The sequence below is a fragment of the Topomyia yanbarensis genome, chromosome 3, assembly GCF_030247195.1.
Source record: "Topomyia yanbarensis strain Yona2022 chromosome 3, ASM3024719v1, whole genome shotgun sequence".
In the NCBI taxonomy this organism is placed as follows: Eukaryota; Metazoa; Arthropoda; class Insecta; order Diptera; family Culicidae; genus Topomyia; species Topomyia yanbarensis.
Window position 1 is genome coordinate 251,600,037 of NC_080672.1, and position 18,622 is coordinate 251,618,658.

General features: G+C 40.3%; 1 protein-coding gene across 2 annotated transcripts in view; it reads right to left on the reverse strand.

Annotated features, from left to right (window-relative positions):
- Positions 1 to 1,601: 1,601 nt before the first annotated feature.
- LOC131693507 (homeobox protein araucan) overlaps positions 1,602 to 18,622 on the reverse strand; it is a 225,744-nt gene continuing 208,723 nt past the window's right edge. For both annotated transcript variants that reach the window (XM_058981374.1, XM_058981375.1), the window contains 3 exons: positions 12,613 to 13,777; positions 12,373 to 12,550; positions 1,602 to 3,570 (listed from right to left, as the gene is read on the reverse strand). In XM_058981374.1, coding sequence (XP_058837357.1) covers positions 12,511 to 12,550; positions 12,613 to 13,777 — 1,205 coding nt within the window. In that variant the 3' untranslated portion in view covers positions 1,602 to 3,570; positions 12,373 to 12,510. The remainder of the gene's footprint in view (positions 3,571 to 12,372; positions 12,551 to 12,612; positions 13,778 to 18,622) is intronic.

The following is an 18,622-nucleotide window of genomic DNA, read 5'->3' on the forward strand; positions in this document are numbered from 1 at the left end:
AATTCATACAGATGTTACACCTAACAAACAAAAGTTTTTTTTAAATACTTTTTTAAAAACCCGTTTTAACCCACCTAGTGGTACAATTGCGCCTTTCTCAGTTATCCAAACTACGATTCCATGGCTGGTTATGTTTAATATAACTGTGGAAATGTCTATTAAATATTCAGTGCGATTTACACATACGTACAATGAATCGACAGCTACGAACATGAGTCGCTATATGTCGACGCTGAAACATTAAGAAATTTTAATTTAGTTTCTCAACTCAAAATCATTTCAAACCAAATTTTACACTGGTTTTTCAGACCCACTAGGAAAATTTATTCTAGAGGAATTAGAAAATTTTATTCGCGTAGACGGGTACTTGATGAGGGAAGGGCGGTTTAGGGAAGGGCGGTGAGTGATATGGGGGGAGGGCCTCACCGTATCTTCCTAACTACGACCCTGTTGAAATACAGAAAACCTATGTAAGTCAAAAAAAAATTTGACTTACATAGGTTTAAGTTGATTAAGTTGACGACGTTCAGAGTGATTGCATAACCTTTCTATAGGAGAAAGGCAAAAATGTGTGTTTGCTGTGTGTCTGTACTCTTAAACCCGTAGCTCCGGAACCGTAACTCGGAATTTAATGAAATTCAATATCAGCCTATGGGAACGTTTTAGCTTTCATTTGAAACTAAGTTTGATGGAATCGATTCAGCCATTCCTGAGTAACCGATGTGCTTATTTTTGGTCACATACATACGTACACACGCACACACACATACGCACACACGCACAGACATTTGCCGAATTCGACGAACTGAGTCGAATGGTATATGACAGACGGCCCTCTGGGCCGGGATTAGGTTGACGATGTTCAGAGTGGTTGTATAACCTTTCTATAGGAGAAAGGCAAAAATGTGCGATTGGGGTAAGTAGGCGATGACGCCCACGAGACAAATTGTCGATTCTATTCACAGTGCAAAAATTAAAAGTTCTTTTTATTTCTGGAATTCACTCCCAAGCCACAGAATTTCTAAAATTGGCTACTGAATGTGAGGTACAATAGTTGTCAAAATCAAAAAGCCGGGGTATTGAGCTTGAATAATAATGGTAAATATCGATGGATATACACTTTTGTTGAAAAGACATTGAAACATGTTCTATCAAAATTATTGAAGCAATTTCACTTACATTTGATTGCTCGTTTGCTAAAGTACCGCCGATTTAGTGTTGGGTCCGGGTAAGTTGGCGGGTTCCGCGTCACACATTTATATGCATAAGATGAAAACAACGCAGCGAACATTTTGATAAAATTCGGAGCTGTAGCCAACAGTCTCCCCTGTCATGAAACGTGTTCTAATTTGCACAATCTATCTAAATCAAAGAGAGAAAAAATGAAAATTGAAAACATCGCCAACTAGCTCCAGGCTCGCCAATCATTTTAGTTTTAGGGGATACGTAATTGACTCTCAATATTTTCACCACAGCAACCTTTCAATAAATCCCGCCACAATGGACAATCTGTGTAAAAACTTGCTATGAAAGCAAATTAAGTGTGACTATCACAACGGTTCTTAAAAAACGATTTTCTGTTTATTTTATTATTACTTCTATTTGCCTAGTGATTTCCGTTTAAATATATATATAATTTATAGTGTTTTCTGGTTTTCTGTATGCATTACTTCACTATATAAGTTTTGTTTGCTTTGTTCAGTAATAATAATAATAATAATATTAATAATAATAATAATAATAATAATAATAACTATTATTATAGATGTACGTTCCTCTTATTTCAATTAGTATTTTTTTACGGATAGCAGATAGAAGTGTACATTCAAGTGGCTTGACTCTTTTACCATTATGATTCAAATAGTATTGTTATCATAAATTTTCTGCCATTTTATTTGCGCTTTCGTTTCGTGTACGAATGAAAACAATGGAAACCCAGCAAGTTCCGCCAACATATTTTGTCCAATTTTAACGAATTTCCTATTACATTTGCGTGAATCTGAATGTAGTGTAAGTGATTTAACGACTATTTGCTGCTTCGTTTGTTATGTAATGTTGGATGTTGATGCAGTAACATAAAATGCTATCGAAAGTTTCGCTAGAGATGACTTTGTCGTTACAAATCAGGATGAGCAATTTGTCGAATCGGTCTTCTGTATTAAGTACGCTGTTTTGATGTTGAATTGGTGATAATGTTAGAGCTTGTATAAGACACTATGTACAATTTTTTTATATAACCCTTTCGAAAGCTTGTGTTTAACGTTTACTGGATGTGTCTATAAGGTTTCTAGTTTAGCGAAAAAAGAATATTTGAAACAATTTATTTACACATTTTCGCAATTTGCCCAATAGCAAGACTACAAACGATGTCAAGAATCGTTTTCAAAGTGGGGCAGCGGTCGGTTGTGATTTGATAATTCGCTTCGTCCTTGTCCAATAGGGCGATGACGCATTTACGCTTCCAAACTGATGAAGAACTAGCTCACTTTAACCTCACGTCGCCTAACTCCCAATACATTTATACAAAACATCAACGAAGTCGTTTGCGGAAAGTGTTTTCAACAAACTAATTTCGTTTTTTTTTGTTTTCTGATATGAGACAAAAGTAGTGTCCTCCTCACTACTAGAGCGATCATAAACAAGGTGAAACGCGGAGAAAATTTGCTTTTACTAAAATAAAATAAAAAGGATTTCAGCGTGCCTTAAGTTAGTGTTAAATATGTTCAATATTTTTATATACTTTTTCGTTATCACAGATTACAAATGCGTTTCTCAACATTTTTTCGATTTTACTTTTATCGTGAAATATATTACAAGGCCAAAAATTAAAACAAACGATTTGTTTTTGTTTTCCTTACAGAAGTTTGCGATAACAGTGCAATACACTGAAATTAGATAATATAGGTAGGTAGGGTAAAGAATTGCACTTAGCTTTACAGGAGGAAAGTATCTCTTGGCCATAAAATTATTTTTGTGATCAACGCTAGTCGATAAAATTAGACTACAGGCAAAATAGTTTTACAACGTCAAAACAAATATTCTCCATTTTATACACATTTTTTGTTTGCACATAGCCCAGTTTCCACTTGGAACAGGTAGTATATCTTCGCGATCTGTTTTAGCTTCTCCGCAACTAAATTTTATGTTTCACCCTTTAATCTCGTATACAACAAAATTTGGTTTCTCCTATCATTCGGGTTAGTAATTCGTTTTCTTTTCATTATGGTAGTAGTAATAGTAGTAGTGATAGTTTTTTTTTGATCACGCTTATTAATGTAGTGTTGCTGGCTTCGAAGCAGGAGCGATTTTGCGCATGGGATGAGACCAGAAAACGAAAACAAACGGTTGAGTGCCGAGAAAATTATTGTTGCATCCAGCCGGCGTTACACGGGAGAGTGAGTGGAAAACTTGTTGCACTCTCCAGTCGCCACCAAGTTACCAAGGGTTGCTTTGCTGCTGCTGTTTCAGATTGGATGGTGATTCTCCGGTGAGGCCCGCTTGAGTGGTTCTTGTCTGCGGTTGGGTACACTGCGCTCAGGTGATGTTTTCATTTTGCTGAGTTGTAAAAACCTAGAAAAGAAAGGTACTATTATTTAATGTGTTTTGGTGCGTTTTACGATTTAGTTCGAGAGAATAATACAGGTTAATATGAATTCAGATTCAACAACAAAAAGAATCCAGATATATGCGAGTAATATAGATTTGAGTAGAATTAACAAAATTCTAGATAATTGTTATTGTAGAAACTGATATCAACTAGAATTGTTTCAACAATGATTCCAAAAACTTACTTTTGTTTGTAGAAATGTTGTTTGTTTGGCATTTTAGAAAGAATTTGGATCGGATTCAATCTCAGCAAGTATTCAGAGGGAGTTGAATCGAAGGTTTAAGACTTTTGTTGTGATCAGGGTCTGATTTGATGATAGAGTTGTGTTGGCTTTGCTCGACGATACAGTTAATCTCGGTCATCCCTGCGATAGTGGTAATAACAAAGTTATTTCCTTGAGTATGGGGATTACGACTTCTTCTGATATAACAGAATATCGGGTTCAATTCCTGATCAATCTAGGATGTCCCCGGATAGAAATATCCCTTAATTGCCTTGGGTTAGGAAACTTTCAATGATTTGGATAAGATAACTTTGCACTGCCACTATGCTCGTCACTTCTCACCTTAGCAGGTGGTACAGCGCTGTTCGAAAAAATAGTTTAGTTCTAGTTTAATGTAAAATACTCCCATACGTTCTATTCTCCAATAACATTATATGTTTTTGTATGTGACCTATAGTACGAAGAGTAGAACACGCCACCATTTGGAATCATAGGCTTGTTTACGAAACACAGCTGTCATTTCGGAAGAAAGTCGATATAAAGCTGTTCGTAAAAATAGCAACGCTACCACAAAAGGTTTTCAAATCAGTAAAGTTTCCAAGATTTTCAGCTTAGGGACCATTCATAAATTACGTAACGCTTTTAGGGGTGGGAGGGGGTACAACAAGTTGTGACATGTTGTGACATAGGGGGGAGGGGGAGTTAGCTAGATCGTTACGTAACATGTTTTCACCGAAGGAAAAAAAAATTTTGCTAGGAATTTGTTACGTAATAGGGGAGGGGGGATGGTGAAATTTGTTACATGGGGGGAGGGGGGAGTCAGTTTTGGGCAATTTTTGCGTTACGTAATTTATGAATGGTCCCTTATGCACTGTACACAGCCGAGGAGCGAAATCTCATCAAACGGTTGAATGCTAGTGGCAAAAAATACCGTGAAGTTCAGGAACTATTACAGTGTTCTGCCACTAAGATGCACAATGCATTGCACTGGACAAACAAATGTGAAACTAGCGGTAGATAGCGAACAACATCCGCTCAAATTTAACAAACTGATGGGTCGGACGGCAAAATAATATTGGTTTATGTCTTCGAGAGAATTCTAGAAAGACCTGGAACATTCTATTGCAGCGTCAACGAGTAGAAAACGATTAATTTAGACAAATTTGCACGCAGGAAGTCCGAGAAAAGTACCACTACTCACAATACGGCACCAATTTTACGCCAAGTGGACCGTCGAAAAGTGGCGTATCATTTAGTGAGCTGATGATAGTAAAGTGGTATTATTTAAATCGAAAGGTAGGCGTCAGTAGGTTAGACGACCACCAGGAACCGAATTTTTACCACTATACACGATGCGAACATGAAAAACATATTCAAAGCCGATTTGGCTTACCGTACTCGAAAAAAAACGCTTGCGCTGCTATTATTTCGAACAGCACTGTAGTACCGATTTCTTGGTCAGGCAGGAGGAGTCTTACAGAGTATTATCGGAAATGGCAGCTATTGGGTTCAATTCCCGATTCTATCAAGTATCTTCCCACAATAGAAATTTTCCCTGGTTCTTGGCGAAAACGCCATTTCTGCAAATTGAACCAGTCTATTTTTTGTTAACTAGTTTTGTTATGAGTCAAAATAGTAATTATCTTCTACATAAATCGTTCAGTTCACACATTTTTGGAGGTATCATGTGGGACCATCGTCATCATCAATTAATAATTTCCCAAAGATTTAAGTATAGCGAATTGGAAGGTTCTCCTTGACGTAACTATTATGATTACTCCCCGAAGTTCAACTATATTACTAAATTCAACTAAATGAAGAATCTACCTGACTTCGTGAAAGGATGATTGTTAAATTTATTTAGACTTCATTGATTTGCCAAGAATGCGATACAGTAAGATTCCGTTTTTGGCATGTTCCATTTTTGGCAACAAAAGAGTTCCGTTTTTAGCAACAAATTGGTTCCGTTTTTGGCAACATTGTGTTTGTTCATAGTAAATCTTTTAAAAAATACTCAACACACATTTTGTTATAATAATGGATATTAATTTTGACTTTATTTCCAAACATAGGAGTCATATTTACTATATTTTATGAGGGCGGGCATTGCGAATAAAATAAAATCTACTGATTTTTTTCTATCATTTCATTCCATTTCACATATTCTTGTATAATTATTGTTCTTGTAACATTTGTGATGTCACAAACTGAAAATAAAAGCTTTTAAGGTAAGGCTCCATTTTTGGCACGGTTCCAGTTTTGGCAACTGAAAAAAAATATTGTTGCCAAAAATGGAATCCTATTGTATTACTCAATCCAGAGCTGTATGATTTCATGGAGATCACTGTAAATCTACTTTAAGAGATGAGTAACCGACTTATGAACCGTTTCACTGAGTTAATTGCTTGAGAGTTAAATGAGTCGAACTATGTTGAGCAGTAAATCTGGTCCGGTGGTATAGGGGTTTCGAGCTACACTCATATGAAAATTAGCTTATAATTTGCAAAATGAAAAATATGATATGAAAGAAGATAGTAACTGGTTTTAATTTTTATTTAACGGATTTAACGGAGCCTATGTTAGCCCTATTGGGGAGGGTGTCATACATTCTACACAGACTAACAAATTGCGCCTAAACGAAATTCCTCAAAAAATATCTTTAGGTTCATTTTACTAGAACACTAACTCCACCTTTTGTACACTACACGCAACAAATGACAAGTGGGTTATCCTTCATGTGTGGGAATAATTTTTCACTCTCAAACTTGCACAAATGTCAGAGACCGTTAAAGCTAGTAAAGAATTGGTTAATTACTCGGCCTACAATCGATAGAATGCCTATAAATCTGTATCTGTATCTGTGCTTTACTTCGTTCCTAAGAAACAGTATAGTAATATCTACAGCATGAAAATTGTGGAACATTCGGGTTTTAGCACTACGAAAACGAATTTTCCTATTTTCACTCAACAATTTGAATCAATGCAATAGACAAAGATGGCGTTAGTAGTTTAGTGGTAAGCGTGACTGCTTCTAACCCCAATTCTTCTCATAACTCTAGATTGAAGTTTAAGCTGTAAGTGATACATTATTGGATGCGGATGTAGTATTTCTCACTTAAAAAGCCTAAGTTAGGACCTATTGCAGATTGGAATGGATTAGAATAATCGCTCAAAATGTATTAACCCATTTCAATCTAATTCTTTCAGTAACTCGAGTTTTCAGTTTAACTTGACTCCCCATCTTGGAAGAAAACCGGGAGCGTCTAACAAATAGTTGGATACTCCACGGCGATGAATCTACCCTACTGTGAATTCTCCGGCGGTGGAGTTTCTTCTGATACTGATGCTTGTTTTCGTGAGCTATAAGCTCCCCGCTTCGTCTCGATTTACTCGATCTAGTCCCTAGCGGTGGACCTAGTCTACTCAACGGGTCAGCTAGTAGGTGCCGAGCTCTGCCAAGCGATTCCGAATGGAGCATAACTGGTTCACTGGCGCCCCAACGATCCGCTGCTGGCTGTAAGATGCGATCCACTCAAACTAGTCCCCGGCTTAGCTAGACTACTCACGAACTCCGCGGTAGGGTTTCGAAGTGTATCCGGCGATTCCGGTGGAGTCTGACTTCCGGTTCACTGGCACCCCGGCGATCCGCATCCGGTGCTACACCGCGTACTACCCAACTAATCCCCGGCGGTGGATTTAGCCTACCTTGGCGGAAAGTTCCCCGGTGATGGATTTTTTTTCCCGAACCTGATTTGTTGTTTCCCGGTGACTTTCTAGTAGGTGGCGAAGTGCCTGTTCACTTCGCCACTTCCTTTACAGCTCGTAGAGTATACTCGTCACTCTGTTAACAGCATCCCAGATATGCTCACTGTGACACATCTGCTCGACGATATTGTCGACTGTCACGCCAGGCTTACCTCTTCGAACCTAGGGCATTCGAAGACCACGTGTTCCGGTGTCTCTTGCGCTTTCATACATTTCAGGGAAAAAAGGGAAGGAATCATGTCCAAACCGATTCAGGTTCTTCCGGAAGCATCCCTGCCCGAACAAAAACTGCGTCACAAAATATTCACCTCCACATGCATTCTATGCACCCTCGCCGACACATTTGAGATGAGTCGGTGGCTTCACCATCTTGCTGCCACTTAGCCAGCGAATCCGCTCTGACCAGTCTCCTTGCTTTTCGTGTATTCCTCAGCTTGTAACGCTATACCTCAGTAGTTGGATGAGACACCCACCAGGAAACGTCTCGTGCTGTATCATGCTCCTCCGATGTTCAGCATAATCCTTACCAATGCATTAGTTGTCCTCGCAACCTTCTCACCTACATAGTCGACATGGCTGATGTTATTGAACCAATTGTCGACCATCACATGTAGCTGCTTCAGCGGATGCATCGATGGAATTGAGTGTCCACCATTGCTTATCACGACCCGCACTAGCTCCGTCTTGAGGTGACCAAGCGAGATTTCCACGATGCCTTTTGCTCTGCCGTCAAAATCTCCGCTTCCTCAATTGTCTCGCCAGTTATCATCAGAACAGCGTCATCTGGAAAGTTGACGCTCTCAACTTCCGGGGGTAGTTCCAGTGTTAACACTCCTTTGTACGTCGTATTCCAGAGCATTAGCCCTGAGGTACTTTTCCGCCGTGACCCTCATCGTCTTCTGCCCATTTTCGTTTCATAGACCAGAGCTCGGTTCTGAAAGTTTTCTGAACCTTGCACAAATAGTTAGGGACCCGCATTCTGAGCAGCGTTACTGTGTGTGTGTGTGTGTGTTTGTGTCTGTGTGTGAGAGAGTTTTCTGATAGAGTATATACACATTGAATGGGAACAATTGTTTGGTGCTGTTATTCTAACAATCGGCATTATATTTCCTGGACTTATTTTAAATAATACGCACCGTATTTAGCCTTCAAAATATAGTGTCAAGTTCAACAGTAAACTTAAGTTATGGGAAGAATTAGGGTAAAACAAGTTATGATGATTCGTTTGGTATTTCCTACAAAGTTCAATAGATTCCTTGCACTTTATTATATAAGAAATAGAAATGCTAACGTTGGTCAGGTTACAATCAATCAACGACACCACCAGAAACTTGGTGTTACCTTTCAAACAAAAAGTGTCCCAGTAATTAACCGCCAGTTACCAGTACATTTAGTCACCCCTTGATGTGAACAAAGAAGCCGTTTTCCAGAAAAAATTCCCTGTTTTGATCATCAGTTTCTATGTAGCAACCATGTGTATGGAATTTATGCTGATTTCAAATTGGTTTCGAAGATTAAATATGTGTGAAGAATATTCAGTGTTGCTAGTTTTAAGCATTTTCTAAACAAATGTCATATTTGACAGAACCAGTTACTTGAGTTACTGAGGGGTAGTCATATTTGAGATACAGTTTTGGAATGCAAGTGTCGAGTCGTGTCGTTGAATCAATCTAAAAAAACTTAAATAAAAAGCGGAATAGAGGCACAAACGAATAAGTTACCGTATCGAGTTGTCATTTTATATACCTGCAATCTATTTCCCAGACATTTTTACGTGAGAAACCTACTTTTTGGGGAACCGCACGTAGCCTTCTTCCAAGTTATTAAGTGGATAGTAGTTAAGAAAAACATTCTCGAAGGAGAAGAATCCCAAAACGGGTATTTCTATTCCAGAGTGCATTTTTGATGATTTTTCGGGGTCAGTTCTCAAACAAGGCAAGTCAACTTTGGTACTTATCGAACAAGGGGGGAACATCAACACTATTAACTGCAAAACAGAAGTTAAAAAAAATGGTTTCTCAATTCTGCGGAACCTATGAAGGTAACCATTATGTGTTACAGCAAGATGGTTCGCCAACCCATACAGCGATTATGTTTCGAGCATGTTTTACGGACGGTTATCAGGAGAAAACTCAGTGGCATGTTAGCTCCCCTTCTGCCTTTTCAAATTTATTTTTTTGTTTTGTGCGATATGCTTTGGGACCATTCATAAATTACATAACACTTTTAGGGGAGGGGGAGGGTGAATATAAAAATGGTACATGTTGTGACATACGTGGGAGCAGGAGTAAACTAGAACGTTACGTAACATGTTTTACTGAAGAAACATTTTTTAACGAATTTGTTACGTAATAGGGGAGGGAGGGGTAAAGAAATTTGTTACAATTTGTTGCATATGGGGGGAGTCAATTTTGGTCAATTTTTGCGTTACGTAATTTATGAGTGGACTCTTTCAAGAATCTAAATGAATGGACAACTGCCCCGTGACAAGTTCATGAATTTTAGAATCAAAATGTCTATGAATTCCACATCAGCATCAAAGTGACAACACAGAGAGAGAGAAATTGCCGATCCGAATTTAGTGTGTAATATTTCGAGAAGTGTCAAAGGTAACTTCGTTGCATATCAACATAGTGTTCACACATATTACAGGGGACCAACCGCTCGCATTTAGATACACTTTGAGTCATCCCGTTGACAAAAATCGTCCATAAATCCTTTCCCCCTGAATTTGCAAGGCGCCGACTGGTATAATTTAGTCGTTGTCGGTAACATTCCTTGCATAAATCACCCACAGCTTATTCACTGTGCTTACGAATTTTAGGGTAACTTTCGAATTTCTGGTACGGCTCGTTTAACCACCCTTGGAACTTGAAACGTAGTGTGAAATTTCATTTAGACACACATAATCTTCGGTTCTGTGGGAATGTTTGAGGGTGTAATCTTCGCTTGTAGCTTTATTATTTTTAGTGATTTTCTACTATTTACAAGACAAATAAATAAACCAGTGTTTGAATTACCTTCTCTCATTCGAAAATTTGAACTGTTAGACAGTCTAAATGAAATGGCCTAAAACTATCCCCAGTATCGATCAGCATTCTTCTAAGGGCGGTTTAACGTAGGCTTATTCCGAGTTAATTAATTTCCCATAGACTAAAACAGGCACCACAATAGAAGAGCTGGGAGATTCCTTTGTAGCAACCGGTTTCCGAAGCCACGAGGCTGCGCGGGTTGTCAACTTTGATCTTCATCTCGCACGCCAGAGAAATCCGGTGATATATTTCCTGATTTATAGATGGTTGAAAATAAATTTCTTGATCGCTCGCATATTAAGAGCCGCTCCCAAAACAAAAACAAAGCGGATAATCAAACAAAAAAAAAAATAAAACCAGCCGGACTGTCTCGCCCTGTTCGGCTATTCTACCGGCAAATTTCGTTCGAGAAGCTATTCCGACCGTACCGATCAGACGCATATCGCGTGGGTTTTATTTATTCACCAAAGAAATGGAGCCAACGAGAAATGTCCTCGAACCGAACCGCTGTAGTCTTTTGTTTTAGCGTTCCGCGACCGAACCTAGCCAGCGTGGCTTTATCATCGTTTAATGAGACAGTATCGCTCAGGTAGATCGTTCGGGCTTGATTCTCGATTCTGGAGTTGAAATATTCCGGACCAGTGAAGTGAAATTGATAATTCATTCATAACGTTTCTAACAAATTCTCCAACGAATATACACATCCAGTGCGGATCGGTTCTTTGTCGAACGATTCTCGTTATCTGAATCTAAACGCAAGAACGGATGCGAGGACGAGAGTAGAGAAAGAATGAATATAAAGTCACCATTCGAAACCGTGGGCCATTTGACGAAGATCTTCCCAACCGCCAAGATTAATGTATGTATGACGATCATATCATATCATAAATCTCGAGGGATACTTGAATTTTTCAGCGTCCTCCTTTGATTTGGTTCGTGTTGAAGTTCGAGAAAAGGAAACAAATTCAATGTTTGGAAAAACTTGATGCTAATTGGATAGAAACTGGAGGCGTAATGATGTGTGAAGCTCATAGACAGTCTGTCTGATGCGAGCATAGCATGGTTAACAAACTGGTTCGGTTCAAACATTTGAAGTCAGAAGCGTTGTAATATTCTCCATGCAATGAATAATAAACAAAACCTCTAGAAAGATAGGGGACAAGTGTATTTGACCAGCGCACGCTGCAAAAAGTAAACAAATGCAAATCGACATTGATGGCTTTGACTTTTCCACCCCTCGGCAATTTCCAACACATCACAAAAGACCTGCGTGTGAGCAATAGAGACAGATTAGATTCATCGTTGCCGCAACGACATGCAGCAGATCACAGCTTGCGAAACTGCCTTCACTACACGCACACCGAGAGAATCATTTTGCCGGGCCTGGGAGATGACTTTCAAAGGACCATGTACATCAACCAAACGCGCTAATCCCAGGCGAAAAGTTTCAAACATTAATTTTGTCACGTGGATGAGCGATGGCCTTATCTAAACATTTATATAAAAGGAAAGTCGTCGTCACCGTCGAAAGCCGACCGAACCGTGGCGTGGGATGAGGGATGACGGGACTTAGTTTTTGCCCGAGAACACCATTTATCAAATTCGCATGGCACCGTCTACAGCGTCAAGTGCGTTGTTGCTTGCCCTACTGCGTGGTAGGGATGAGAAAGTAGGTACGCGAATTTGTTTTCGGGAGTTGTGAGCTTTGACATATAACTAAATAAGATGTGAAAAATCAAAATTACCTCCAAATTATTTTGCTTATAGCAATCGTCGGAGATAGGAAATTTAAATGTATGGTCGTACTGCAATCCACATCCAACTCCAATCGAAAGTTTTATTTAGCTCTGATCTTCCTGGCAGGGTGTGACTACTGTTGCTATTTAGACCGGAGAAACGAATCCGTTACCAACTTGTGGTGAGCTAAAATGAACGGAAATTGATGGTTAATAAATAATTCATCTCATAAGCGGATAGTCACTCACTTTTTGTAGAACGGCTTAAAGCCGTCTTGTTGATGAAGCATTTGCTGCGAATAGTCTTTCTGTGGTGAATTTGATTGCATCCGATAGTAGCTATTTTGTGTTTGTCCTGGCTGATTACCAGATTGTCCCATCGATTCCGGCGACGACGCGTAGCCATTCGTCTGGTTTAGATTGTTATTGTTTGGGGTGAGGTTGTTATTGTTGTTGTTGCTACTGTTGCCGTTGTTGGTGCCATTATAGCAGGTACCGGTCGTAGGGGTTGTTGAGGCTGTAAGAAGATTCCCCGCCACGCTGGGTAGCTTCATATTCGGAGGGGTTTGAGGTGGGGTGTCGGTCTGGACCTCTGGAAACCCCATCGACTGGGAATTGTTGTTGGTGTTCATAGGTTGCTGGGATTGAGGCAGCGGGTGCTGTTGTTGATGCATTCCTTGTAGTGGATGCTGCTGCTGTTGCAAAGTGGGAGTTGTAGCATCCGTCACCTGACCCGTAGTCGTATTGCTGTTGATATTGTTGTTGGTGTTGCTGTTGTTGTTGTTGTTGTTGTGGGTAGTATTGTAATGTTGAGTTCCGGTTAGAAACCCCCCATAACGGGAATAAGGGGTATTCGCGAAATTGTTCATCATACCACTGCCCATAGTCCCCATACCTGGGTTGGGTGGCGTATTTGCCATATTCATATTCATAGGGGAATTTGCGTCGCCCATCATCATCCCACTGCCCGGATGTTGCTGCTGGTGCGGATGTTGCTGCTGTTGCTGGAGGTGCTGTTGCTGTAGATGGTGGTGCTGCTGTTGTTGCTGCTGCTGTTGATGCTGTTGCTGATGATGCTGCCCTGGGTGATAGCCGCCGGTCATCCAAGAGCTGTGCAGTGCCTGTGGCGGTGGGGTTTTGCAAGCGGCTGTGTCTGCTAGACTCCAGATTTTCGGCTTTGAGGCTGGAATCGGCACTCCACAGTCGCTGCCCGTTTGGTTTTTTGGATGGTCCAATTCTGATTTGAGTCCTGAATGGTGGTGGTGTCCCCCGAGCATCGTATGGTGGTAGTACGGATGGTGCTGCCCCAAATGTCCCGGATGCCCCATTAAGTTTTCCGGCTTCCGTTCGTCGTCGGTGAGATCATCGTCATCGTCATCCTTCTCGTGCTCAGCTTTCACGTGGTGATGCATATCTACAAGTAAAAAACTAATGTTAATTGTAATATCGTGAGACATGTGAGGGAGAACTATTTAGTTTATGTCACGGAACAATCGGTATTACTCAAACAAAAATCTCAATCAATCGCAAAAACCTAATTTACATTCCGCTCACGGAAATGCATTGTCAAACCTCGTTCACGAAAAAAATCGCACATTCAAAGTGCTTCCTCCAACCCCCGCCAACCAAAACGGAAGATCGATCGATATGGAAAACCGATTTGTCAGTCAGTTCATGGTGGCGGGTACGGGTTCCGATTGTCAGCCTGAATTTAATGGATTCCTTTTACTTCTCCTTTCTCACGCAAACGCCACCGTTGCTGCGACAAGAAGAGGCCACTACCATACCTCAGGCCAATTCATTCATCCATCCATCGATCCATCCATCCATCTCCATTAGCGCCACTCTGTGGCACGTCAGCCGCACGGTGGCCACGTGGTGGTGTGGCCGCACATTAACCCTTTCCCTGTCGCGAAACCATGAGGTTGTGCACCGCCGGAACGCGGGAAATATTTCAATCCCAAAGTGGTTTTCATCGAAGGCCGTTTTTACCATCCAGGTCGATTTAGCGAAAAAGGGCCTGCGGCAAAATAAAAAAACATCCTCGTTGTCTCGCGTTGATTGACTGAACACTGCAGCACCGGTAGCCGGTTGCAACCGATTGCACATTCGATTCTCGTGTGATTCCATTTTCTCAACTGATTTGATGGATTGATTCCTGTCTGGTCCGATTTGCTGAGCCATGCATAGTTTATCAGCTTTCCCTGTGCGATGCATACGGATGCGATACCGTCTTTGGCATGTAGTGACGCTTTTCACACAATTGGAGAAGATTGATTCCGGCCACTTAACATGTGTTGGGCAATGCGCAAAGGTCAATCAAATTGGGCTTGTTAGCACGCACACCAGCATCAAATCGGTGAACGATATGAGGACGTGATGATGGCAGAATAGTATTTATGGATGTACGGCATATAAATTTGTATCATTTTCCTTCTTCTTCTTTTGACACGATATGAAGGATGCCCTTACAGTCCTGCCTCTGTCATGAACAAGTGTCTCCATCATAGCTTATGGATGTGTATGGCTTCCGCAAAGACGACCACTGTAGAGAGAAAGGATTAAATATTATATCCCTTGTAAATATATTGTGTAGCATCAAGGAACCAGCCTTCTTGGATGCGGCCACTCGTGAATCGGTGTGGATGTGTGTGTGTTGGTAGTTAGTGTATGCTCAAATAGGCGTAGAAGAGAAGACACAAATCATTGTGGGTGATGCACACTGCCTATCGGTTTCCGAGGAAACTTAGACCGCAGTCGGCGTTGACATAGTGTCGTTATAAATTGTCCTGTTTTGTGGCGGTTATATGTAGAGAGGCCATCTTAATTCGATATTAACACAAAACTAACCATTCTACACAAAAGAAACAAATTTCTGAGGTTAGCTCTAGTGCTTCCATGCCTAAATCACAGTTCCACATTCCTATTTTCCAGCAGATACTCGTGTAATCAAATTTAGCCACCCGACCGAAAATATGCTTCCATTAAATCTAATAAAAATCATCGACCCTGAATAAACTTATTTCAACAATTTGATATGGTGAATTAAATCTAATAACAGTAAACACACGCAGCCTCCCAAACAGCGCCGTGCTGGGGTCGGTGTTAGCTTGGCTTTGAAATTGAGAACCACCACTTAGGGCTCACCCTCGTAACTGTTTCGTGCTGTTATTGCCGCTACAACTGAGGTACACCACCCTCGCTCTCGCCTCAAGTTCGGGCACGAGGACTGCGGACAAACGGAACAGAACAGCACGTCAAATGGCCTCGTTATGCTTCAACGCTGGCCGCACCGAAAACAGCAGCCACAGTCAGCAGGAGGACGGCTGCCACAGCCAAAGTGGTTTCGTCATCCCTTTCCCCGGCTCGTTTTTTGCGCCCTGTTTTGTCTACTGTACTGCTAACCTCCCGGGCTAGCCTCTTTCCGGCCAATACATTTCCACAACCGAAGGGGAGGGTGAGAAAATGAATTGAGTCTTAATAAGTGATATTATGTGATTTTCATTCAATTGAAAACAGCACTTTCTACCCTTCGAACGTTTCGTTTTGCGTGCAGTCTTCGGGTTGTATTCGACCCATGCCCCAGCTCACAGCGGGAATTGCTCTTTTTCGGTGATTCCGTTGCGTGGTTTCTGTGCGAAACTGTAGATTGCCCGGACGGCACGGTTACGTTAGGGGAAAGGGCTGGACAGGGTGCATTTTTCTAAGGTTTATGGTAGTGAAAAATGTTTGAAATTGAGGGTGAAAAAGTGCGAATTTGGTAAACTGCAAGATTGGCAGGAAGGAGATGAGGCTTTCCAGAATGATTTAGGTGATGCGATGATTTTGAAGCCAGAATGTACAAAACGATGGAGACTCGATCGGCATTTTAAAATAACGCCACCAACACTTTTTTTAATTTGATCATAGAGGTTTTTAACCATTGGGTTATTCGTCCCTTTTCGGGTTAGAGAAATCTCTTTTGGAAAATCTTATTTCCTATGTGTGAGGTAGGGAATCAAGCCCAAATAAGCTGCATAGAAGGCAACTTATTTACTAACTATGCAATGCCCGCCACCGTCGCTGTTATAATTTATTATTTTTTTATTTCATTTATTTGATTTTCAGCAGATATCATGCAGGTTGAGTGTAAGCGACCTATTGTCACCTGTTAAAATAGTTAACTCATAACTTAGTAGTATGGCGTTTAACCCATGGCATCACCGGACGTGGCTAGTGCAATTTTTTCGTAATCGCTTGATTGAACATAATCGAACTGGTTCCTATACTTGATGATATTTGATGTATAATAGATCACGATCCGTTCAACGATTATGTCGTAATCATAAAAATGCTTAGGAAAAACCATGCTCTTCTTCGCTTCTTTCTCGCAGGGAATTGGTTTAACAGTTCAGAAGTTTCGTTAAAAACGTTGAAATATTTTTGGGATTTTTCCAAGCAAAATATGCAAATGATTCAACATTTTTTCAAGGGTACGTCCTTGTTCTGATAATAATTCGAAAGAAAAGTCAATTTTTAAACATTATTTTGTGTTGTATTTGATAAGATCTACAACCTATACTAGGTCATTTGGAAAGTTCAAAAATACTGTAGCACCCAGTTGGTTACCAAACACACAATCAATAATAATCAAAAGTTTTTCCTTTGGGGCTGACCTTGAAAATTATTCGTTACTTTCGCACAGTAGGGCAGGATGCACTTATGGTGAACAAATTCTGTAGCGCTCTTCGTAAGTAGGTATCTTGGGAGTATATCATTATTAGCAAAATATCTTGGCTAAAGCTGGTGTGACAACTATGGTTTTGATCTAGATTTATAGAACCTGATTTAGAACAGTTCCATATTTTGACATTGGGCGTTCTAACAAAATAGTTTCATCTGCAGATTTGTTTGATTAGAAAATTAGAAATGTTTGGTTCGTGTTTAAGAATATCTCGAAAATGATCCACTTGTACCAGGTACCAATTTGATACGATGTTTAATCGCAAACCAACTCCAACTTTAACGACACGAAGGAAGGTTCGTTAAGATGTGTGCCTTTGGGAACAAATTTTCGAACGTTAATAGTTTGGCTGATGCTCAGGTTACGCAGCACCAAAACACGTATCCCATCTCTGTAGCATTCGGATTGATCCTGGACAAGTAAAGCTAAAACAGTCTCTGTTTAAACATATCGAGACGAAGTTCAGTAATCCATTGCGCTGGTGGAGGCACCTGTTGCTGATATCCCATCATTTACAGAAGTCTCTTCATTAGCTGAAGATTGTTTATAACATCGGTTGCTCTGTGTCGCAATACGATCACATTGTCACGTCCCAGGATCCGAAAGCAAGTTACGAGTTGACTTGTGGACTTCAGGTCATGATCAGCAACGTTCTGCTAGTACACCTGGAACTTTTACAGACCCTGGAGAATCTACAGCTAATAATGTTTTGTACTGCAGTGACAACCATTAAATCGTCGGGACACCGCTATACGTCCAGAGACGACCTACCCCAACGCAACTGGGGCGAGTACTTCTGTGGTAGCAAAGGTTGGACAGACGGACCACGAACAAAATTGCCGTTGCACAGAGGAGTAACTGGGGTCGAATCCCGGCCAAAACTATTTATTGCGGCTATTGCTGTTATTGTGCCTTAATATGAACTAAAAATAGAAAATAACTAGTTTTTGGGACAATTTGGCATCTATCCTACCAGTGCAGAATTCATTTTTCTAGATTCTTCCGAATACTAGTATTTTCGAGGTGATCTTTGTGAATACATTTGATTTTCCCGATGCATGAACAGTCGGTCAGTGGAAAAGGGAGAAGAAAAGGGATACCTGTGCACATATTCATAGATATACATTTTGCCAAACATAGTGTTTGGCCCTCCAGCATTTTGGCGTACTTCAAATTAGTGAAAATATCAATATTTTCAAATCGCTTGGAATTTGTGGATCGGAAAAGATCGGAAGAGATTGAAAGTTTTTCGGATAGCCGAAATCTTGCTTTGTAATGTTGTTTCAGCAACTTTGCCGGATCTTGCCGTATAATGTAACTTTTTTATCATTCAAATTTGGAATAAAATGTTTAAAAAGGGTGTTTCTAAAGCTGATCCAGTATACAGAAACACTACTAATTTCAATTTCTTTTTAAGCTAAAATTACACAAATAGTTGTGTTCAATTACGTTTGTTATAATATTGTCATATTTAATACAGTCATCATCATTAAAAAGCGATTTTGCTGGATATATAATAAAAAATGGTTCAAAACC